Source organism: Aotus nancymaae, unplaced genomic scaffold, assembly GCF_030222135.1.
Source record: "Aotus nancymaae isolate 86718 unplaced genomic scaffold, 86718_ANA_hifiasm-v0.15.2.pri h1tg000010l, whole genome shotgun sequence".
NCBI classification, from domain to species: Eukaryota; Metazoa; Chordata; class Mammalia; order Primates; family Aotidae; genus Aotus; species Aotus nancymaae.
In genome coordinates, this window is record NW_026988421.1 from 44,754,726 (window position 1) to 44,780,880 (window position 26,155).

Consider the following 26,155-nt stretch of genomic DNA (forward strand, 5'->3'; position numbering starts at 1 on the left):
CCAAATTCAAGAGAGATTGCAAAGGTAGATTTGATGGACTTGGGTAAAAGGGAAGGGTCATAGATAACACCAAGATTTCTAACGTGAATTATTCGTATGTGATAATGCCACTAGAAAGACAGAAAACCAAACAGCAAGTCTTGATGGAAGCTGGTTAATGCATTGATGTTGAGGTTGAGTTTGAGGTGCAGGTGAGATATGCATATGACACAGAGAAAAATGATGACAATGTGTATCTGGAGAGTTCAAGGATACAGATACAGATTTGAAAGTCATCGGCCTGGGGATATGAACTGAAGTCTTAAGGGTAAATATTATTTTATGGCAGAACTTAAATTAGTATACTATGTAAGAACTAAGTTCTAATAAAAATCAGACTACCTGGGATCAAATCTTAGGTCTACCACTTTCTGGCTCCCAGGAGAATTTATGTAACCTCTCTTAGCCTTGTCTCTCACGTATTCTCATCTAGGTAACATTGGCAATGACTGGAGACATTTTTTTGTTGTTGCCACTGGGTTTGCTACTGTCATCTTAATGAGTAGGGCTCATGGATGCTGTTAACCATCCTACAATGCACAGGATGGCTCCCTAAAACAAAGAATTTTCTAAAATTTTGGTAGCTCTGAGTTTGAGAAACCCTGCTATAAATATTCTTTAAAACAGAGATAACTGTACTTGCCTCTCAGAAATGTGAGGTTTCAATGAGATCATGCAGGTAAAAAATGAAACTGAACATATTTTAACAAGAAATATTAAAAAAGCTAATATAATATATTGAATAAAAAACAAGGAAAATGAGGCACATATACACTATGGAATACTATGCAGCCATAAAAAACGATGCGTTCATGTCCTTTGTAGGGGCGTGGATGAATCTGAAAACCATCATTCTCAGCAAACTGACACAAGAACAGTAATCAAACACTGCATGTTCTCACTCATAGGCGGGTGTTGAACAATGGAACACATGGACACAGGGAGGGGAGCATCACACACTGGGGTCTGTTGGGGGGACTAGGGGAGGGACAGTGGAGGTGGGGAGGTTGGGGTGGGATAACAAGGGGAGAAATACCACATATAGTTGACAAGTGGATGGAGGCAGCAAACCACCTTGCCATGTATGTACCTATGCAACAATCCTACTTGATCTGCACATGTACCCCAGAACCTAAAGTACAATAAAAAAAAAAAAAACTAGGTCCTATTTTTATATATGTATTTTCATCCCTACCCTCTTGTCCCCACCATAAAGACATGGAAGAATCTCATTTTAAAATAAAAAACCAAAAAACCTTGCCTATTGAAACAAACAAAAGACAACAAGGCAAAGGACACAATTTGGGTCCTTTAAGAAATGTCAGAACAAGGAATGTGTGTCACATATGCTGAAAAGTAGCATAGAGGGAGAAGAACAGAATCAGGAAAGTGGGACATCAGAGCTCAGCACAGAGCAGCTAAGTGCAGGGCCAGGAGCATCTATTGCATTACTACAATCAAGGAAGAAGGCGAGCAGAGCCATGAACCTCAGATAGCTCACTGAAGATGGGACCTCGAAAGAGACCACTGGGGTGAACAGTTAGCAGAGTAATGATAACTTTGGGGGAAAAGTTGTAATAAGGGTGAAAGAAAGATGGAAATAGAATTCCAGGCTGCAATAGGCTGAGAATTAAATGAAAAACGAGGATGAGAGATAAGAAAAGCAGCTTCTTCACAGTGGCTACTTGACTACAGAGGACAGTTTTGCTTCTATTTTTAAGTTTGGAAAGAACATCCTGTTTAGACTAAAAAAAAAGAAAAGTCAAAAGGGAGATAACGAAAAAATAAGAAAGACTGTAATTGATGGAGCAAGAGTCCAGGAGAGAAAGATTGAAGACTCTGTGATTAGCAATAATGAAAAGGAGACTTGCTTTAAAAAAAAACTTGGGGTACTTCCCATGGCAGAAAAGTATGATGCTAATGTCACTATACTTGAAGTCAAGGGAAAAAATGCAAGTCTATTTAATAAGATTTTCATTTGTAGTTTGTTTCATAAAAAGCATAAAAAGCTGAGTTCTTTTTATGAGCCTTTCAAAAATTACAAATTAAAATTGTATTAAATAGCCCAAGTCCACAAGAAAATGTATCCTCTAGATTGACATTGGTGTTCCATCATTAGACTTCCTATTAAGGACTGAATTATGTATCTCAAAATCCATATATTGAAGCTCTAACCCCCAATGTAATTGTATTTTGTGACAGGGCCTTTAAAGAGATATAATAATTAAGGTTAAATGAGGTCCTAAGGGTGGGGCCCTAAATCTATGGGAATGGAGTCCTTGGAAGCCAGGAAAAGACACCAGCAGGGTGCACATGCAGAGGAAAGGCCATGTGAGGGTGCCGTGAGTATGGGCCTGTTAGCCAAAGGCAGGACAAAAGACTTCCCAACCCTGGTGGTTCCTTGATCATGGACTTCCAGCCTCTGGAAGGGTGGGTAGATAAATTTCTGTTCTTTAAGCCACCTAGTCTGTGGCATTTTGTTATGGCAGCCCCAGGAGACTAATTACTTCCCTAATTGGAACTTTTATACAGATAATACAATAGGAGAAAAAAGGTGACCCATTGAAATAAAAATTATTTCTCTCAAGGAATCTTATTGGTCTCCTGAATTTACAAGAAAAAACAACCCCATCAAAAACTGGGTGAAAGATAAGACACTTCTTAGAAGAAGACATTTATGCTGCCAACAAGCATGAAAAAAAGCTCATCATCACTGATCATTAGAGAAATGCAAATCAAAACCACAATGAGATACCATCTCACTCCAATTAGAATGGCAATCATTAAAAAGTCAGGAGACAACAGATGCTGGAGAGGATGTGGAGAAATGGGAATGCTTTTACACTGTTGGTGGGAGTGTAAATTAGCTCAACCATTGTGGAAGACAGTGTGGCAATTCCTCAAGGATATAGAACCAGAAATACCATTTGAGCCAGCAATCCCATTACTGGATATATACCCGAAGGATTATAAATCATTCTGTTATAAAGACACATGCACACATTTATTGCAGCACTATTCACAATAGCAAAAACTTGGAACCAAACCAAATGCACATCAATGGTAGACCAGATTTTAAAAATTTAGCACATATATACCATAGAATACTATGCAACCATTAAAAAGGATGAGTCCATGTCCTTTGCCGGGACATGGATGAAGCTGAATACCACCATTCTCAACAAACTAACAGAGGAACAGAAAACCAAACACTGCATGTTCTCACTCAAAAGTGGGAGTGAAACAATGAGAACACATGGACACAGGGAGGGGAACATCACACAGTGGGGTCTGTTGGGGGGTAGGATGCAAGGGGAGGGAGAGCATTAGGAGAAATATCTAATGTAGATGACAGGTGGATAGGTGCAGCAAACCACCATGGCACATGTATACCTGCACGTTCTGCACATGTATCCCAGAACTTAAAGTATAATAATAAAAAGAATCTGATTGGTCATAAGGGCAGGATGTGAGAGAGAGAAAGCAGATATTTAATACCAAATGTTAGCCACAACTATTAACTAGATCACCTGAGATTTCCATATTGGGGAGATAACTATGGTTCAATTGTGGCTGGTATTGCAGGTGTTAGAATCAGGTTGCATTGGTTCAAATCCCAGTGTTGACACTTGCTAGACATGTGACCTTGGGCAAATTACTTAATTTTTTAGCCTTGATTACCTTACCTTTAAAACAGGGAACATCCATGTAAATAGTTTGTATAATCCTAATGCTAGCTAGTATTTTCATGTTTTGCTTGAAATTTATATTGCTAAATTATATAAACATTAATTTGCGACATTAAGGGATGTATTTATTGTTAAGCTTCTAATGTTTTTTGGGGGGAAAGCTATGTATTTCCCTTTCTAGTCATGTAATGAGAACAGAAATCTAAAATCCAGGAATTGATTGATTTTTATAAAAATGTTAAACTAGGGACTAATGTCTTTGTTTCAAGGAGTTTCGGGGCATAAGTAACAAAAAGATATCTTGGGATAGATTTATTGTGCCATTTTAGGATTTCACTTTCAAGTAATAGAAAATCAGTGACTATCATAGTATTTGCATTCTCATGACATTTTTCTTAGCCAGAGTTTTCTAGAGGCAGTTTTTAAATAGTTACCAAAAAGTGGATTGTTTTAACTGATATCTGCTATAATTGTTATATCTATATAAACCAGAATATATCTGCTATAGATTTTATTGTTTTTAATAAATATGGCCTATTTATTTTTAGACAATTTTGATAAGTGTTTTTGCCAGTTATATGAATTTGTAAATTTTAAATAATTTGTAAGTAGAGAAGCTTGAAATTTTAAAAAAACTTTTAGGTTTTAGGGTACATGTGCAGTTTTGTTATATAGGTTAACTTGTGTCATGATAGTTTGTTGTATAGATTATTTTGTCATTCAGGTACTAAGCCTGGTACCCAGGAGTTATTTTATTTTATTTTATTTTTTTGCTCCTCTCTTTCTTGTCAGTTGTATTCTTCTGAAAATTTTTTAATAGATAAGATGCTCATTGTTGCCATAGATTCTGCTTTGAGAATACCAAAATTTGGAGAAAAAATGAACCTTTGCTTCCACATAATTCTATCACAAAGTGGTCTTAAAATTTAGAACTTACAGTGTCATGAAAAAATTAATTTGGTATTGATATTTTGTTTTCTTTGGGAAAGTATATTATTTTGATTAAATTAATTAAACCTATGTGAAACTTATCATTGGTTTTTATGTCAAAACATTGTAATTTGTCCCAGAAAAGTAATGATAGGAAGAGTAATGTGTAATATCTGCTTTTGTTAGTATGGATTTTATATAGTAAGGTAAAGGGAGTTTCTTTTAAACATTTAAAATAATTGGCCTGCCACAAAAAGTATGTCCACTGTATGGACTGTTTGATTTCAGTATAGTTTAGAGATATTTATTTTTAAGGAAAAGGAAACATACAGAGTTGGCACATTAGGGCAATCTATTCTTTTTTTTTTTTTTTTAATTTTTTTTTAATTGTATTTTAAGTTTCGGGGTACATGTGAAGAACATACAAGATTGTTGCATAGGTGCATACGTGGCAGTGTGATTTGCTGCCTTCCTCCCCTTCATCTATATCTGGCATTTCTCCCCGTGCTATCTCTCCCCAACTCCCTACCCACTGCTGTCCCTCCCCTATTCCTATTCTTATATTTTCCTCCTAAACACTGAAAAGGCTAAGAACTATCACATGAGATTTGATTCTAATTTCTCCTGCTTTTAATTGAAAATGAAAGTCATGCTACATTTTCAAATCTTTTCTTCCACTTTAATTGCAATTGGGATTCACGGATATAAATTTCATTATGGTCTAAAATAATTACCCTCATTTAATGTCCTCTATATAATTCAGTGTTAAATTGCTAAGTGTTTCAAACCACTTCTCCCATATTGATACCAATGTATTGCTTCATTAGGACCCAAAATGTATGTGAAGCTTTCATTGTAACTAAGCTTTTGTCCTGAAAGTTCATATAGGTGGATTCCATAAGACACACAGAGGACTTTTAACTCATATATCTTGAATTTTAAATAAAACATTGCTTCAGAAACTTAAGAGTTTTCTTGTCTTATCCTGGGTACATACATACATACAAATGAACAAATGAGTAAGTGGTTGAGTGAGTCCATCCATCTATTTATTAATTCATTTTAAATTTCTATCACAGGCCAGGAAATAACCTAGTTCCTAAAGAGAGAGAGATTGATGAAGAAGCTAAACTAGGTGACTGATCTCATGAAATGTTCATTTTGGCATGAGAAAGACAGCCGATATTTAAACAAACAAAGTAGTTTTTAGCTAGTGGTGACTGAAAATGAGTTAAAGTCACAGAATGACAGCAGGAAGGATTTTAAGTAAAGGCTACTTTGCATGGATTGGTCAGTCCTGTATGAAGATGAAACAATTGAGCTGGAACCTGAATGGTACTGAGAAAAAGCCATGAAAATCTAGAGAAATAATGTTCCAGGCAGAAGACAAAGGCCCTGAGGCAGAGGCATGAAGTATTCTATAGTCAAATGTAGCATAGTATAACTCAGAGAAGTTATAGAGGTCCACTGAACAGTGACGTAATCTGATTTGTGTTTTTAAAAGATTACTCTGCCCACTGTGTAAGGACAAGAGAGGAAATAAAGGAAAAGGCAGTTACAGAATTCTCCAGTGAGACAATGGCAGTTGAGACCCCAAGAGAGTATAGAAAAGGGGATTCATTTCGGATTATTGCAGTTGGAATGTACAGAATTTGGTATTGAATTAGATATGGAGGAAGGAAGAGGACAATCTAGAACAGGAGTCAGCAAGCGTTTTTTTTTGGAAAGGGCCAGGACATTAAAGAATATCTGTAAACCTGGACATCACATAGCTCAGTTTATAGAGAAGGAAACTGACCCAAAACTAACAATTCCAAAACTCTGCAATATGGTCTGAAAGGCAACCACAAGGTATCAGATAGGCTTCAAAAAGAGGCACATAACTGGGGGTGAGACAGAAAGTGAGTGGTCTAGGACAGTGCTTTTCCGAGGATCTGTGCTGAAGGACCAGTTTTGTTTTTTATTTTCAGCCCATCCATTGTAGACAGATGTTTTTGTAAAATAAAATACAAATGAATTGCTAGAAAAATACAAGTGGAAAAAAAGCATAGAAATAAATGCCCACTGTTTTTTACTATTATATTCAGCATACATAAAATCCTATTTCAATAAAAATATTAGAACAAACATAACACTGGATAAAAGGAAAAGAATTGCCCCAATTAATCACATTGTCATTGAAAGCATGTGTACAAGCAATAAGAAAGATAATGGCTATTATACTTGTTTTGCCATAATAACAAAACCACAATTTATGAGTGAAATAGCAATTCTCCATTCTGACTGCAATTGGTACACTTTGAAAGAACACTATGGATTTCACTGTCTAGTCTTTAATGTGTCAAATGTACCTGTTCCTTGATTGTTAACTTTTTTTATCTAGGTTAGATGAATGATGGAAATGCCACTTGCAGGGAGTAATGTGTGCTTAAGCTGTTTTATGTTTTGTTTCATATACTCTGAATAGAGAAACCAGTCTCACAGAGGAGAATTGATGGGAATAGAAGAAGTGATTTTAAAGTAATATCAGCATACGGAAAATATTCATTTTTACTTTTTATCAAAATGGAACAGGTATTCTATTTTTTTTAATCCTTCATTAGTAGCTAGTTCTATCAATTACTTCTGTAAAGTATGGCTAAATTTTAATTCTCTTTTGATAAAATAAATAGATTCTAAATTTTACATCCTTTAGGTTAAAATTTGCAAACTGATCTTAAATATTAGTTTATATAAAAATATATAAATATATATATATAATATCTTTAGGCCAGGCAAGGTGGCTAATGCCTGTAATCCCAGCACTTTGGGAGGCCAAGGTGGGCAGATCATGAGGTCAGGAGATTGAGACCATCCTGACTAACATAGTGAAAACCTGTCTCTACTAAAAATACAAAATTAGCTGGGCATGGTGATGCGTGCCCGTACTCGGGAGGCTGAGGCAGGAGAATCACTTGAACCTAGGAAGCGGAGGTTGCAGTGAGCAGAGATAGTGCCACTGCACTCCAGCCTGGCAACAGAGCTAGATTCCTCTCAAAAAAAAAATCACACATTTAATAATACTCTCTTATGCACAACTTGTATGCAGCTTTTACCAAATATTTCTCACTTTATGGATTTGACAGTAACACAGATTTGTACCCTGTTCAAAACCATAAGTCCACTGATCTTGCTCTTGGATGTCTCAGCATTGTCAAATTGCTAGAAAAATTTCTAAACTTCTTTGCTTATGTCTTTATAGACTAGCAACAAATACTGTACCAATTATACTCTGAGTAGCACTACTCTATCGAAAGATTCTAAATTCAATCATCCTTATAAAAGGGTGAATATATAGGAATCTTCTATATAAATATTTAAGATAGAATATTTATATCAAAATTGTGTATAGGAAAATCTCAAAACATTTCTTTAAAAAACACGATGTTTCCCTTTTTATACCCTTTACTAAGATGCATATTTTTTTTATTTCAATGTTTTTGGGGTGTAAGTGGTTTTTGATTACATGGAGTAAGTTCTTTAGTGGTGATTTCTGAGATTTTGGTGCACCCATCACCCTAACAGTGTACACTGTACCCAATATGTAGTCTTTTATCCCCTACCTTCCTTTCACCCTTCCCCTCGAGTCTCCAAAATCCATTATGTCATTCTTATGCCTTTGGGTCGTCATAGCTTAGCTCTCGCTTATAAATCAGAACATATGATATTTAGTTTTCCATTCCTGAGTTACTTCACTTAGAAAAATCATCTTCGACTCCATCCAAGTTGCTGTAAATGCCATTATTTCATTCTTTCTATGGCTGAGTAATATTCCATGGTGTATATATACCACATTTTCTTTATCCATATCCACTCATTGGTTGATGGGCATTTAGGTTGGTTCCATATTTTGCAGTTGTGATTTGTGTGGTTACAAACATACATGTGCAAGTGTCTTTTTCTTAAAATGACTTCTTTCCCTCAGGGTAGATACACAGTAGTGGGATAGCTGGATTGAATGGTAGTTCTACTTTTAATTCTTTAAGGAATCTCCCTACTGTTTTCCATAATGGTTGTACTAGTTACATTCCCACTAGCAATGTAAGTGTTCCCTTTCACTACATCTGTGCCAAAAAGATATATATATTCTTAACAGTTAAGGATTAAAAGTGAGAAAGAGTTAAAAATAAAATTTAAGTGAACATTTGTCACCAGTATTTCAACAGTAGAATTACTAGTTAAGCAAATAAACAAAAAACTGAGAAGTTTAGTTATTTTATATTGGATATTTCTATGTAACTAGGTGTGTCCTACATGCTTGATTGGATTGTTTTCCACACTTAACCATTAAGTTGCTTATAAGTATAGACAGCCTAAAATCAAATAAGTACTAAACCAATACAATTCCAACTTTGAAATAACTGAAAAAACGTTGAGGAGGATACATGCCAAAATGTTAACGTTTAACTCAAGATTGTAAAATTACAATAGATTGTTTATCCCTTAGAGTTCTTCAGGGCCTTTCAATTTGTTAACACATTGTCATTGGAATCACACACACACACACACACACAGACACACACACACACACACACACACATAATCTTAAAAGTCAAAACTGTATGATTTTATTTGATTAACATAATAAGCCTAGTCAACTTAACAAGACCATGTCCTGAAAAAGACAGATTTATATATTCATATTAGACATGGAAACTTGATCAGCACTAAATCACTTTTTATTTCTCAAAAGTGACAGTAAGTAAAAGGAGAGAACTCCTGAAATCAATTCTTAGCTTTTTATTCCTTTGGCGAATATGCTAAATTGGATCATTATTTTCAAATGTTGGTACCTTTTAAAGCATATGATTATAATCAGGAAACAGTTTAAATGAAATGTTGGTTATTTGAAAAACATTTTTCTACTGAATAATCTCCATAATAGATATGGGGACATTATTACAAAGCAAACACACAAATAAACATCTAATACTTCTGTGTGTATAATTCTCTCTCTTACAGATATAAACATATGTGCATGATAAAAAACTAAGATAACTACTCATCAGAGTGTCATTGCTTTCTCTGAAATTACTATCTAATATGAATTTGAGTAAATGAAATTCTTTTATAGACACTATTGCCTTCCTTCTGATAAGTATTCAGCCACTTATTACTTCCCACCTTTGTATTATAAGTCTTTGTGTCTTATCTGTAATGTAAGACTGTAAATTCCTCAAAGTTGTATTTTATTCTCTTTGCATAATCCACAGTAGCTTGCATTGTCCCTTATAGATAGTAGGCATTGTATATATACATATGTGTGTGTCTGGGTGAATGGATGAATGGCTAGATGGATGATGAATGGATGGATGGATGGATGAATAAATGGATGTATAACTGGCAAAATATGGATGTGACCGGTTTTATTTTATTGGGGGATTATTTTTTTTCTCCAAAGAAACGTATATCATATGATAGTTGATAGTATAAACCACTAAGAATTATGATTGTCCTCATTATAAATAAAGTAAACAAAAAATAACAAACATAAGAACACTTGAAGTCACATAGTAAATCAAGGGATTTTCTGCATAAGTATACCAAAACAATGGAGGATGCCTCTAAAACCTTGGGTTTAGCTAAGTAAAACATCCCAGCTAATTTGGAACACTAACTTTCTATATTTTAAAAAACGATTTAGATGAGATTCAGGTTAACAAAGTATAATGGTATAGCCTGTTAAATTAAGAAGGCTTTGCCAAGCATTCTAATAATACCTGATAAACATTTTGCTTAGCACTATTGAAATATTTGAAATTTTAAGATTTTACCTTTTACTCTTTTTGATTTATAACATTTGACTATTAAGAATAGAGAGTGTAAGAAAGAAAAAACTATGTTAAATGTTATGACACTTTCTCCCACCCTATTTTTAGTTTGAAAATATCCTATTTTAAAAATGTTTATACAAAATTCTAAACCATTATATCAGAATAAAGGATAGGAGGTCATGAGAATAAAATCAATACACACACACAAACACACACACACACAATTGAATACATACATGATTCATGAATATAAAAAGTGCTTTGTAAACTGTAAAGTAAACTATAAATGCTATGATTTTTTAACAGCATGGTAATGCTGAGCTCTGATATTTGGACTGCCTTTCTAATAATTTAAAATACCATTTCTGTCTAGATGAAGTCTCATTATATCACAACTGAAGAGCCGAATTATATTCTCTTTAGACATACCACTGAGTAATCAGCTCCCTTCAGAAGAATGTTTTGCCTTAATAATGAAAACATTTTAATAACTAAACTTATTACCCACTGAGTTACTGTCATCATAGCGTTCTAAAACAGACAAAGTTTCTAGACTGAGAAACACAGCTTCTTAACTGATATCCTTTGAGGATAATTTCTTTAAATGTCACAATTCTTAGTGTGTAAAGGTTATAGTTTCTTTTTCCTTCCTGTTTCCCTTTTTCCATAAATCTTGTATTCTTTCCTTAATCCCTTCCTTGTTCTTCCTTCTTCCTTCCTCTTTACTTTATTTTCCGTCATCACCTGGCGAGTATGTATAAACTACCAGGGTTACACATAAAAGGGATTTCCCAAAGTGCTGGGATTACAGGTGTGAGCGGCCACATCTGGCCCAAGTTTATTCTTTTTTTTTTTTTTATACTTTATGTTCTAGGGTACATGTGCAGATCCTGCAGGATTGTTACATAGGTATGTGAGACTCCATCTCAAAAAAAAAAAAAAAAAAAAAAAAAAAACAGAATAAACTTGGACCTTTAGTTTAATCAAAAGGCTTAACAAAATAAGTTAAAGGAACTTTCTGATATTCTTAGTCATAACTATGGAATTCTTTTTTGTCCTTAAAAAAAGGGATTTCCCATTTGCTCTCTTTCAACATCTGTGTACTCAGTTGATAACATTTTACCCACACTCCTTAAAGGATTCTGTCAAGACTTGTAAAATCAGATTTTCTATCCCAAGAAAAGTAACAGAAAATTTTGTATGAAATATGTACATGCATAGAGGTTTGCTGTGGAGATGCCCTAAGCTAAAGCCATTTTCTCCGTAACATGTCTTCAGTTTATTCTGAAATTAGGTTTAGCATATATGTAGAAATTGGGTATTTTATTTTACAGTGTTAAAATGTAACATCTATGAGTTTTGAGTTTGTTTAAAAAGAGAATTTAATGATTTTTCTCTAGTTGCCTATATTTGTTATAACCTGTAAATAATATTTTCTGGTTTCTACTCATTCAGTTGCTGGAATTTTCACAACATCTCATTATAATCTTTTTCAGAATAGAGTAACAGTCAAAAAAAGGCATTAGTCAAGAAATATCATAGGACCTGAGTAACTATTTAGGAAAGCATCTGATACCTATAGTAGTACTTTTCCAAATGTCTATTTGATGAGGGTTCACATCGATGGCAAGTGTTCCTACAGATTGTCTGAGAGAAGGAAAAGTGAAACACTAATTTGTTCATTTTTGTTCCAGGAGTGATAAAACCTATAACACCATCAATTGTGCTTATCAAGATGTCTTAAACTATTCATTGATCAGTACAGGGATCTGCAGACAATGGCAGTCATTTGGAACTCAATAATATTACTAGAAATTCTATATTTTCTTAAACTTCCAGTGATGTATAATATTAGGTTGATTTATTGTTTAAGAAGACTTTGAATATCAGCAAGACACATTTCTTTAATGTTTCAGAAAATGTTATATTCTTTTGGCTAGGATTGGCTTCTAAGTAAAGATTATTTATGAAGGACACATGGTTCCAATTCCAAACACCAAAATTATAGTTCTAAGTATATTTATTTTGAAAATAAATTCCATATATTTAGTCTATAATACAGGGTATGAATAAAGATATTGGTATGAAAGATCAACAACTCCTTTTTCAACTATACATGTGTATGTATGTGTCTGTGAATATTTGAGTACTTGTGATGTGTTCAGCTACTAAAATATTGCTTAAGGAGTTTTTCAAAATTAAAAGCTTATGCTATAATATTAAGTTAAAAATCAACGTATTAAATTATAGCCACCAAGATTACAAGTATGAACAACAAGAACAACAAAAAGCTATGCAGAAAAATAATTAAAAAGTTAAAGGAAATATATAAAGATACCCCCACTAGTCATTTGTAGTTAGAGGTATGGGTGATTTCTTAATTTCTTCATTCAGTTTTAATTTTTTTATAATCAAAAATTAATTACATTTTAAATAAAAGTGGGAACGATTTTAAAAATAATTTTTATATTGATAGAGGTCTTTTGTAGGTACATATTTTCTCATTTTTTTGTCTAGTCATAAGAAATATTAATAAATATTGAGTCATTAGGACAACATAGAACATTCATATTTTAAATCAAGGACATTTAAGAAGACATTAAGAAAATTTTATTTCAAATACTACTTTTGTTCATTGTTTTTTAATGTGATACTTGTCACTGGATCTGATGAGGTTTAAAGTGTTTTTTCCAATCAAGATCAACTTATTTTTAAGCTCATTGGGATGATTAGATGATTTCTACTGTTAAAATTCCATCTAGCATAACTATAGCTATGCTTTTCCATTTATATATTTTGCTAATAAGAATTTCAAAGTATATTTTCAAAATAATATTTTCTGGAGTTTTAATCTTAGTGGGTTGAACAGAATTTCTTAAGTTAAAAGTTTTAATTCTTGTCAAATTTATCATCGGTTTACTCTGTAATTCTTTGCTAATATGCTATCCTATCTAAAGTGACCTTAGCTCAAATAGATAATAGAAGGAAGACAGGATTTTTATTAAAAAAAAAAAAAAAAACTACTTGATTTCTCAGAATTACTGTGAGTTTTAAAGGCCTAATAGCACAATCTCGTAATATATCTGAATGGATTTCAAAAACTAAGTTTTAGTAATTATTGCTGTTTGGTTTTTCCTACATAATATTATTTGATTCTTCTCTTTCAATACCTTTTCATAGTGTTTTGGATTTCATTGTATTGAAAATATCCAAATATTATAAAGGACAGAAGCATTATGGAATATACATCTAATGGTGGACATGCTGCTAAATTGCAGTCATCTTGGACAAGGAACTTAAATTCTGTGCTTAAATTTTTGTATTATCTAAACACAAAAATAGAAAGTTAATCAGATATTATCTGTTTTTACAATAAAAGAAGTATTATATTTTACTTTATATTGTGAACACGTCTAGCCTTAAGGACATTCTCTAAACTCATACCTCCCCTAAGTTTAGGTAAGGACCAAGACATTTTATGGGAAAGTAAGAAATTTTGACATATAAAGAACAATGACAAAAATAATATTTGAACATATTTTTCAACTATGGGAATTATATTTATTACTTATCAATGATAATATATTTTTGAAAACTTTGTAAGGACTGTTGCCTATTATTTGTCTATTTAGCATTCATTTGTTTTGGCATGAATTAATACAATTCATTACAGAAAGCTTTATATTCTTGAATATGATTCTTGACTCCCTGGATCTCTGCCTAATCTTGTTTGGGGTCCCTTTATGTTTAGAAATAGTTCATATATTAGGTTCAGCATCCTGGTTACCATGCACCCTAGATGAGCTCATTACCCCAGGGTGTGAAGTAACAGCTGCTCCATTCCCCTCTAGCCAGTCCCAAGAAGGGTGTCATGTTTCTCTTTATAGTTTTTCAAAGTTAAAAAGTATATGTAAAAGCAATTAAGGAACATTTAAATTTTAAATCAGCAAGCATTTTACTATGTTTCAGGACCTGAACACTTATAACTTATTGTTTAATACAACACTGTTAAGATGAGAGAGGCTTAAAATTAAAATGTAATTTCTTAAAGTACTTTAAAATTATCTCCATTACAATTGGAGATAGTAATACTAACTCATAGTATTTCAAAATAAAAGCATATACTTTTATTTCAAAAAACCTCATTGGAACTATTATTTGTTACTACATATAAAGCACTTATAGCAATACTTGGCATATGAGTACCATGTAAGTGAGGCTCTGATTATCATGTGTGTCCTGGGACTTCTGAGTATAGACTTTCACTTTTTTCTTTTCTTCACTCTAATTCAGTAGTTGCCAGAATGTAGTGTATAGTAAGGGTTACTGTATCTGGTTGTATTCAGTAATTTTCAAAGGTGATTCTAGTATACATGTGTGTATTCATTTTGTGTTGGCTCTATAATATTTTATATTTCAGTGACAGAATTGAAAAGACTTCACTATAGAAGTCTGAATACAGTTCCAGATGCACAGTAGGATATTGAATAGATTCAATGTAAGCAGTTAAATCACTCTTCCTGTTTTATGCTAAAGTTGCCTTTTCACTCCTCCAAAATGAGTTAATTTTTCTGTGATTCTCTCCTGCACATTTATTTTGCCTTTGAAGATTAGTTTACTATTTTGTTAAGTGGAGATAATGATGCTTGTTTTTAGAATTTGTTTGAGAATTGGAATTAATATATGTTAATGGTAATTAAAATAATAGTACATGGCATATCAGAGACATTCCATAATTGGTAGATCTTGCTGTCATTTCAGTATTATAATTAAGTTATTCATTAATTTTATGATATATATCATTTAATATGTCACAGATTTTATTCCAAACAGTTATTTGAATATCTGCTTTTGCCAGATATGGCTTCCAGATTTGGTTATGTGTTGGCAAGTGTATTGGCAAATAAGGTAGAAGAGGTTCCTAATCTCAGAGAGTTTATATTCTAGTCAGGAAAAATATTATCTGACATACTTCTTAATAACGCATTTAGATTAAGTGTTTGAATTTATTTTTATATAGATGCCTTTAGATTGTTTCATTATGTCACTGACTAGGTTGCCATTGTTACTGCTTTGTAGAAGATTTACTCTAATCACTGTCCTTTTCCTCTGATAGTTCTTTCAAGCATTTGATTGGAGGGCTGGATGATGTTTCTAATAAAGCATATGAAGATGCAGAAGCTAAAGCAAAGTAAGTGACTTTTTTCCTTTGGCCTTAATCTTGATTGAAAAATGATTTTGAATAGAAATAAAATCAAATATTTTGTTGGACTTGACAAAGCCCAACACTCTGACAGGACATAACTAATTATTTGAGAGATAAAAGAAGCAAACTCTTCAAGATAATTATTATATGGTATGCTTACCTAGTAGTATGTCTCTCTTTAAATACAAAACTTTAATTTTGTAATGAAGATCATCCCAGCAAGAAAAATGCTTATTTACAAATCTAATACAAAAAATTAAATGTAAACATGTTGTCCGTCCTCCAGAAAATACTTCCTGAACAACTGGTGGTTGTATTTCATAGTTGCTTGCACAATTATATTAAAAATAATAAAGCTATAAATATTTCCCTGTGATAATTCATCATTGCATTGAACTTTGATGTTACTAACATGAAAATGACATGAGATAGTAAATATCCCATTAATTATCATGTTGTATAAAAACACAACTCTGTCTATAAGAATAGTTTGATTAAAATAATATTTTTGGACTAAGATTTAAAGTAAGTTGATATTAGCTTTTTCCAGAAAATTATTATTATTTTTAAAATAATAGTAATCTATATAATCTCCCCTCTTTACCCTAATGTAATTAGTATTTAATAGCATATAGCATACTTAAAGGATTAAATTGATAACAATTAGCACTAAACAGATAGTTCAGGGCCAGAATTTGATCCGTTGGTTTTCTAGTAACCTGAAAATCAAAAGAAATAAAATAATTTATTTTGCTCTGAGAATCCATGAAGATGAAAAATTTGCCCTAGAACTAAAATATTAAGAATTATATTCCATCTTAATCTATAAAATTATTTTATTTTCAAAGCTATATTCACAATTTCTCCTCTGTATAGCCCTGAGGTCAAATGCCTGCAGTGTCTCTGCTAAGGTTTGCTTAGAAAGTTACACAGGCCAGCTGTAACACCAGACTCCATGCAGTCACTGAGACTGCTTATGTTCTGTATAGTTATTATTAATTGTCCTGGTTTATTTCAACAGGCTAAAATGCACATTGATATTCAGTTTATAATTTAGTTTCTAGTATTAATAATAATCCCCCCAAGGTGGCAAAGGGGACCATTTAAGGTACCTCATCAGTTTTTAAAGTTGTAAAATGCCCTTTGTTATGATTGGGTTCCTTTCCTAAAGGAATTTTTTTGCTATATGACAAAATTCATACTTAAAATTTACATCAGCTTATCTTTACGTGTGTGTGTGTGTGTGTGTGTGTGTGTGTGTGTGTGTGTGTGTATTCAGTTAAGGATCTCATTGATCATTTTATATATACATCTCATACATAATTTACATATAATATAATTTTTATATGTAATACAGTTTACATAATTATATAATTATAATCATATATAACACTATATGTGTGCATGCATAGATATATAAAATATATAAAACAACTGATGGTAATCTTAAAAATTCATATACAATTCAGTTAAGTACTCTTAGTTGTCAGAAAAAGTCAAGAGTCTTATAGACTAATGTATTTTTCCTGTTTCCCTATTAAACTTTGAAGTTTAATCTAATTTTTCCTATTAAACTTTAAAAGATTTTCTAATGAATGTTTTTATAGAAATCTTCTTTATTTCACTTAAAGTTGAAGTCCTTAACATGCTTCAGATTGATCAGTGATGGGGAAGTGACCAAGTTAGTCCTAGGTTTCTCAGTGTCCTATTGAATTTGTAAAGATAACTGCGTGTACATCTCCTGAACTCTGGCCATTCATGAATTCACTTGAACATACTTCAATTAAAAGTAGTAAGTAAGAAAATCTGAAACAATGAAATTCAGATATTCTGACAATTAGAGGTAGGTATGGCGACAGTTCTTAACATTGGAAGAAACTTGGTAAATGTGAAAAACATGAACCTGAATGAAGGCCGGAAGCCTTGGGTTCTGCTCCTGTCTCTGTCATTACCAGACAAGTGATTTTGGTCATGTATCTTAATGCCTATCTCTCAATCTCAGTTTTTACACTTTTGTAATTGTGTTTTTAAGATTTAATTGATGACAGTGTGTAAAAATACTTTGTAAATTTTAAAGGCTGTACAAATATATCACTAGGCTCACACCTGTAATCCCAGCACTTTGGGAGGCCGAGGTGGGCAGATCACCTGAGGTCAGGAGTTTGAGACCAGCCTGTCCGACATGGTGAAATGTTATTGCTACTAAAATTATAAAAATTAGCTGTACGTAGTGATAGGCACTTATAATAACAGCTACTCAGGAGGCTGAGGGAGAAGTATCACTTGAACCCAGGAGGTGGAGGTTGCAGTAAGCCAATATCATGTCATTACACTCCAGCCTGGGCGACCAGAGCAAAACTCTATCTCAAAAATAAATAAATAAAGTATATCACTAGAAATAACTAGAAACATACTTCAGTACATTTGATATGTAATTGAATTTACAGATTCCATATCTTTATGTTGATCAAATTTTACTTGGACAAGAAGTCTTTAATTTTACATAAGCAACACAATTTTATTTGAGTAGCATATTATGAAATTAGACCTTACCTAGAAAATATTCAAAAATATATTTTTAATAAAATAGTAACATTTGATTAAAAGAGAGTTCAATTATAATTAAAGAAGAAAGAAGGGCAATGACATGACTACCTACATTAAACTAGTTTAAAATATTGCTATTTGGAACCATAAATTTGATAGATTATAATTTAGCCATTATATTTATACTGTTTCCCTCAATTTTACTGTGGTGTAACTGAGAAATAAGAATTGTGTACAATTAAAGTGTATATGACATGATTTGATATATAGGAATACATTGTGAAATGATTATCGTAGTCAAATAATGAACACATCTACCACCTCACAGTTACTTTTGTGTGTGTGTGGTAAGAACACTTAAGATCTACTGTCTTAGCAAAATTCAACTGTACAGTTTTTTTTGAATTTTCTCTTCAGTTCACACTAAACCCAAATGAATGTATAGTTCATGTTTTTTAATATTGATTGTTATATAGAAAATGGTAATGGCTTGATGCAAAAAAGTCTAAAACCTTTTATCCAAATTCTAGTGAGGTTGATAATGTGACCTTTATTCCTAATAACAGCCAAATAAACAAATACCAGAGTTATTGTTGTGTCTTATACACAGTTAGCATTTTATAGTCTTCTAATAAATAATTAATATCAGAAGATTTCTGAAGTGTAAGATATCTTTTAATTAGGTGTCCTATCACTCAAAGAAGGCAAACTGTGAATTATTCCCTAGAGAATGTTTTCTAGTTGAACTCTCAAGTTTAAAACTCTATTTGAATCAGCATTGTTGTTTCTCTCTATTGAATTTCTTCCCTTAGCTATTTTATACTTTCACTTTGTATTTAAGGAATTTATAAGCATTGCCAATGCTGTAGGGGCTAGAAACCAGCTCTATTTGTTTAAAATCTGGGATATTTCTGTTAATACCTCTAAATTTCTATCCAGATCACAAAATCTTGACCGTTTAGAAAGACCATGTTAATTTGGCTCCACTTTGTAAGCTTTATTTGTTCAAGGTCTTCTTGATGTTTTGCAAAATCTGTGGAAGATAAGATTAAGTTTTCTTAAAACTAAACTAAAATGATTATGTTAGTTATCTGTGGGAAATTATTATTGGTGTTATCTCATTGACTATGTCTGTTTGGGTAAGAAGCAAAAAAAAAAGTAGGACTGACTGTAAAGATTGATTTAAGTTGAGACATTTAAAAACTTAAATGTTAGCATAATCAAGCTCAATGGCAGAAAGATTTCACAAAATGTATAGACCATCCCTTTCAGTAAAACCATACCAGGCATTCAGCTCAAGTAGAGAGTCTAGGAAGATTGGCTTGAGAGAAATGTTCCACTAAAAGTAGTTCTCAAAACTCCTCTACTGCAGGATAGGAGCCCCCAGTCTGTCTTATGAGATATATATTCTACAAAGATAATTAATTCTTGGCAGAAATTTTGCCTATATGGCATGCTTAAGCTTCACTTGATTGCTGCTTATTATCCACTGAGGGCTTCTCTTTTTAAAAATAGGAAGCCATAATCACAAAGACATTAGAAGAGACAATATCAGATCAAAGTTAAGGTTCACTGAACTTTATCTGGAGAAAAAGGTAGCATGTATGATGAAAGGTACATATTTTCAATTGATAATATGTATTCATTCATTTAATAAACATTTAGAAATTTACTTATGATGAGTCAGGCATTGTTCTTTATAATGTGCACACCAAATAGAAAACACCATTTCCAATACTAAAGATTATTTACAGTTCAGTAGGGAAGCTGATATGTAATTCAATGAATACTTTCACTAATTAGTTCTAAGAGTGAGTTATAATAATTATTATGAGATGAGTATTTGGATATAAAGTTATATCTATATGGAAGCCTGTTTTTATAAAAATCACAACCATTCAGAAATATCGAAAGAAAAATTAAATATCTTATTTCATTAAATATTTTTGATATATGTGTATAGCTTGTATCTTAAATGAAATATTTTCAAGTTATACTATCTTTGATGTCTTAATTACTAAATACTCAGCAGTTACAGGCAAAACAACTATTTCCTCAAATAAAAAAATCTCATATATTTGTATCTTTCATTTTCTTCCTCCATCTTGGCCTGTGTGTGTGTGTGTGTGTGTGTGTGTGTGTGTGCGTGTGTGTGTGTATACATACATATACAGAGGCATATATACATACACACACATATAGGCCAAGATAGAGAAAGACCATGGAAACAATCTAAAGCAAACACACTGCTATTACCTATCTTTGTGGTCTACAATTGTACTCATAGTGCATTTTTAATTTTATATCTTGTTTTATTCTATTTAACATCTCTGTTAGTCAGTTTTGCATTGCTATAAAGTAATACCTGAGGAACAGTTATTTATGAAGAAAAAAAGGTTTATTTGGTTCATGGTTCTACAGGTTGTACAGGAAGCATAATACTGGCATCTGTTCCTGGCAAGGCCGCTGGAAGCTTCTAATCATGGCAGAAGGCAACAGAGAAACAGGCATATCACATAGAGATACAGGGAGCAAGGGAGATGCCAGGCTCTCTTAAACCACCAGCTCTCACTCTGTGAACTAAGAGAGGGAAAACTCACTTATTACCATGGAGATGGCACCAAGGCATTCATAAGAGATCCACCTCCATAACCAAAACACCTCCCATAAGGCCCCACCTCCAACACTGGGGATGACATTTTAACATGAGATTTAGGGGGGACAAATATTGAAACCATATCAGCATCTTCATATTATACACTTTTATAACAATTTTTTTTTTTGAGACAGAGTTTCGCTCTTGTTGCCCAGGCTGGAGTGCAATGGCACAATTTTGGCTCACCACAACCTCTGCCTCCTGGGTTCCAGCAATTCTACCTCAGCCTCCCGAGTAGCTTAGATTATAGGCGCATGCCACCATGCCTGGTTAATTTTTGGGGGGATTTTTAGTAGAGACGGGTTTCACCATGTTAGCCAGGATGGTCTCCATCTCCTGACCTCGTGATTCGCCTGCCTCGGCCTCCCAAAGTGCTGGGTTTATATAATACTATTATATATTCTTCATGAAAATCATTTTAATGGTACCTGATAACCCAATGAATAGAAACTTAGACTTCTAGACTGATTCAAGTTGTAGCCTTGTTGATTCAATGTATTTTGCTTTATAAGATAAGATCTCAATTACCTTTTAAGGAAAACAAAAAGCACCAAACAACAAAAACACCTTCTAATACATTTCATCTAGTGGTGCTTTTCAAACTACTTATGTCATGACATTCATAGAAAATGAGTACAGTGTTTTGCACAAATTAGTTCAGCTGCCCTAGCTCCATCCTTCAGTTTTGAAGGCTGAAGGATTCATAACTAAGCCCTTCAATGGGAAGTTCTGACAACTATATGACTATAGATATGTAAATGCACTTAGTTTTTATCTACATTGATAATACACAATATTGTTTTCTATGAACTCCTTCTCTTGTCAAAATTTATGTAAAACTCCTAAATGAGTGTGCACATATTTTTTAATCTGTAATGTCCCTTGGTATACATAAAGATTTAAAGACTCCCTGCAGTGACTCTGCAGTCCCTGATGCACCAGCATCACCCATGTTCATTCACTTCTTCATATGCTTTCATCTCTTCAACAGATATTTTTCTGTGTGCCTACAAAATGCTTCACATAAAACAGTGAATAAAATAGATAAGTTGGTTGCCTTAATGGAGCTTATGGTCCAGTAAGGGAGAGAGGCATATGTTAATCTTTCTGGGAAGTCTTATTAGGGGAAGTGACATTTTAACTAGATGTGGCCTGAATTCTGAAGAATTAGCTGGTGCTGGCTAGACAAGAATTAGTTGGTATTAGTTAAGCAAGGAGGTATGGAGAGCATTCTAGCTGGAGGAACAAATGGAGAGCATTCTAGATAGAGGAATAGCATGGAAAAAACCCTCAAAGTAGGATACAACATTATATATTCAAGGAACTAAACTCCCAATATGTCTGAGACCTAGAACAAAGAAGAGAGGAGTTCAGAAAGGAAAGAATGACAAAGACCAAATCTCGTAAGACTTTGTAAGCCACATTAAGACATGGAGAAATCACATTAGACTTCAAAACTGGCAACTGAGATGAGTTGGTTTATATTTAAACTGGGCATTCCTGTCTCTGTGATTGAAGGGGTGTACACTGAAAGCAGGGAGAATAATCAGAATATTTTTCATGCTAAAGCTGATAGTAGACAGGAATAGAGTGAGGGCAATGTGAGTCGAAAAAAGCATTTGAGAGATATTTAGGTGGCAAAGCCAGTATGTCTTCAGGAAATACATATAGGTGATGAAGGGGGAAAAGGTCAAGGAAAATGCAGAGTTTTGGTCTGAATATTGGAGATAAGTGATGGAATTCTCTAAGGTAGAGAAAGATTATATGGTTACCAGGTTTGGAGAGTGGGGTGATCATGAACTGATTTTTTGACAGGTTAAATGAGATAATTTTAAGAGATGGTTGGGCAGGTCTGGTGCAGAGAGAAAAGACAGTTATCAATTTGAGAATAACAAACATTTCGATGGTAGATGGTAATTGTAGCTGTGGATGAGATAGAAATTAGAGATTGAGAGAAGCATGGTACTGAGGACTGATTCTTGAGGAATATTAGCATTTAAAAATTAGAGAACAAAGAAGAATTTGACAAAAATTTAAAAAAAAGAAAGACTGAGAAGGAGAGATGAAAGGTAGAAGGAACACCAGATGCACATGGCATCACAGAAACCAAGAACAGAGTGTATGTCTTAGTTATTCAGGCTGCTATAACAAAATACTGTAAACTAAGTGACTTATAAACTGTAGAAATTTATTTCTGAGTTCTGGAGGCTGTGAAGTCCAAGATCAAGTCATCAGCAGTTAAATAGCTGCCCATGTCCTGTTATATAGACAGCTGTCTTTTCACTGTAGCCTCACATGGCAGAAGGGTCAAGAGCTCTCTGGGGTCTCTTTCATAAGGGCACTAGTTTTATTCCTGAGAGTTCACCCTCATGACCCAATAACCTCCCAAAGGCTCTTCCTCCTGATACCATCACAATTTGGATTAGGTTTAAACATATGAATTTAGGTAGGGAGGAGTGCACAGTCTATAGCAGTGTGCTTCAAGAATGGGAGAGGAAACAATATTACATGTTGCTGGGAATTCTAGTGTGTTAACAAATGCTAATTGGATTTAGCAAACCAGTGGGTTCATTTTCATTTTAGAATGGAGTGATAGGGATGGAACTCCCCTCACATAGGCTACAAATGAATCTAATTTTCAGAAACAGGAGTCAATGAGCTTATACCAAATGATAAGACATTGTAAGTAAAATAGCCAGAAATGTGTAAATGGAGCTATGGATCTTCAGTATTGATAGAGATGTGACTATGTTAAATCTAACAGAGAAGAGAGTTTAAGACTACGCAAGTGGGTCTCAGGTCCTTTTAACTTCATGATAAAGGCAGATGTCTTCAAAGGTTAAGAGTGAGACCATCTCCACGGATGAGGGTTACACCACTTTGTGACGTTATTTCTTGGTCAAGAAGGTCATTACTCTTCAGTCTTATACTAGGTAACATTCCTTTAGTTTAAAGTATTGCCATCTCTCTAAAGAACCTACAAAAACAGTAAGTTCTCCTAAGAGAAATAAAAAATATATTTTTAATATTGTAATATAAATTTGTACATAAACTGTTTATCCTGCAAGGATAGCAAAAGCCTTCCTCTGATCACAAATAAGAAAGAAAAACACTAAGAAAGAAGTCCCAAATTTGCCAAAAACCTAATAAAGACCCACCCTGTAGTGACCATCTTGTCCTGCCCTACTCTCCTCATCATGTACCTAAATTGTTCACATATTCTCTGCCTTGTCTCCCAAAAGGACATTCATTGTAGATTCACATAATATAGGAAGAAAATATTAGAAGTAAACAAGAAAGATATATCTATGATAGTAAGCCAGAGATAAGGCTAGTATGCAAAACAGGACCCTTATCAGTGCAGGGATGAGAGATGCACAAAAACATTAGTGACTGCAAGACAGGCTCTGACTTAATGCCACTAAACAGTGAAGTGCCGCAATCTCCCCCCTCTCCACTCCACTGACACTCTGCAAGAACGGTAGGGAGTATTGCCTACCTGTGTACCAGTCTTTTGGCTCTTTGATAGAATAGTCCTTAAATATTTTACTTCTATTTCCATAATTAGTCCTTATTGACTTAAAGCTCTCCTGTTTACAAATTTATTTGCAAAGGAACATTTAAGACTGTCTGATATTTTCAGGATTTCTTTTGGTGGTCAGCCTTGTTGTTTGACACAATGTGACAGTAATAAAAGATGTTCTTTCATTACATTTCATTAGCAGAGACAACCCTTTAGTAACTGACTCTGCCTGTCACAGGGAGGTTGCTCTTTGGCTTCCAGAGAGAATGGCTGATGTTGTTTAGGCCTTTGAAAATGCACTCATCAAATGCCTCTCAAAGCACATGAGGCTATGTAAGTCAGAACCTAGTCCGCATTGTTTGGTTACATCTTCTGAAATGCCTCAGGGTCAGCTAGCATCTATCAAACAGGAGGTTTTTAAATGCACAGTTGAGTACACAGGGGTTGCTCTTTTGAACATGCTAACTTTGAAATTGGGGCTTTCTTATTGACAGTGTTTTTTGTTGTTGTTGTTTGGTTTTTTTTGCCTGGCATTTTCAAGTCAAGATTTTGGTATTCCCATAATCTTATCAACAATTTACTTAAAATAACTTGGTCTTGATCTGAGCAATTCTCAGGGAAATGATTCTGGAAAATTGTTTTTCCCCTATGGAAAGAATTCAAGTGAGCAATATCCTGTTCCACAATGGGAACTGTATGTCAATTAAATGGAAAAAACACTGAGAATAGCATTGTGAAATAGCCCTCAAACCAGAATTAGAATTTGCTGACCATTTGTAGGGTGAGTAGTCGTAAGACAGCCCCATTCTCTCAAGAATATAAAATATTTTTCATTTTATTTCAGGGCAAAATATAGGAGATGAAAAATTTTCAGCAGTTGGCTCTGAACGAATGAGCTAGCTTTCAGCCTTTCAAGAGCTGTTTGTGTTTTAAATTCTAGTACATGTAATCAGGGTAGGCAGAAGTATAGAATGGTTTCTAAGGCCACCAATGCTTATAGATTAATACTTCAGCATGATTTGTGACTACAGAGAGTATCAAAGTACAATGCTCTTTCAAGTGCAGTGAGACTGATTCAGTTGCTTTTTTAAAAAAATGGTTTTCAGGACAAAACTACTTGGCCAGCCTTGAATAGAAGTAATTTTCTTTTATTAAAAATTTTAAAACTCTCAAAGGCCATTTGCTAATTTTTGCTCTGCAGTGCTTATCTTTGAGACTCCCTAGGTAGGAAGACTTTATAAATGTGAATCCCAGTATGTACTTGCATGCAGCCTTTTCTAATCAACAGAGCAGAGGACTACAGATAATTGAAAATTCTAGTGCTGCTGACTTGCTTGGTGAAAGCAGACAAGCTACTTGATTGCTGACTCTGTTTCCTTCTTCCAAAAAAACTAAAGATGCTTCCTTTCCACCATTGCTGTATTAAGTAATGACAATTGAAAATGACTTTCAAAACATCGGGAGCTCTTTAAATTCTGTGGATACGTTGGTCCTGTATGGCAATTATCTCAGCCTCTCCAAAGCCCCAAAAGAACAACCCAATGCGTGTTTCTTTTCAATCGCTTGATATATAAAGCCTATTTACAATACAGTACCTTTTAAAAGCAGAAAAGAATAATACCTTTTATATCCTTTTGTGTTCTCAGTAGTTTCATTTGAAAAATAATTATCTCCAGCTACAATGCCTTTTCTTAAGTGAAGGCGGTCTCTATTATTGGAGTGAACATAGCATGTAGCGTAATTCTAAAACTG

At 33.6% G+C, this 26,155-nt stretch overlaps 1 protein-coding gene across 3 annotated transcripts in view; it reads left to right on the top strand.

Annotated features, from left to right (window-relative positions):
- Positions 1-26,155, top strand: part of PRKG1 (protein kinase cGMP-dependent 1) — a 1,342,437-nt gene that overhangs the window by 1,187,723 nt on the left and 128,559 nt on the right. For all 3 annotated transcript variants that reach the window (XM_021671726.2, XM_012467589.2, XM_012467590.2), the window contains one exon: positions 15,588-15,662. In XM_021671726.2, coding sequence (XP_021527401.2) covers positions 15,588-15,662 — 75 coding nt within the window. The remainder of the gene's footprint in view (positions 1-15,587; positions 15,663-26,155) is intronic.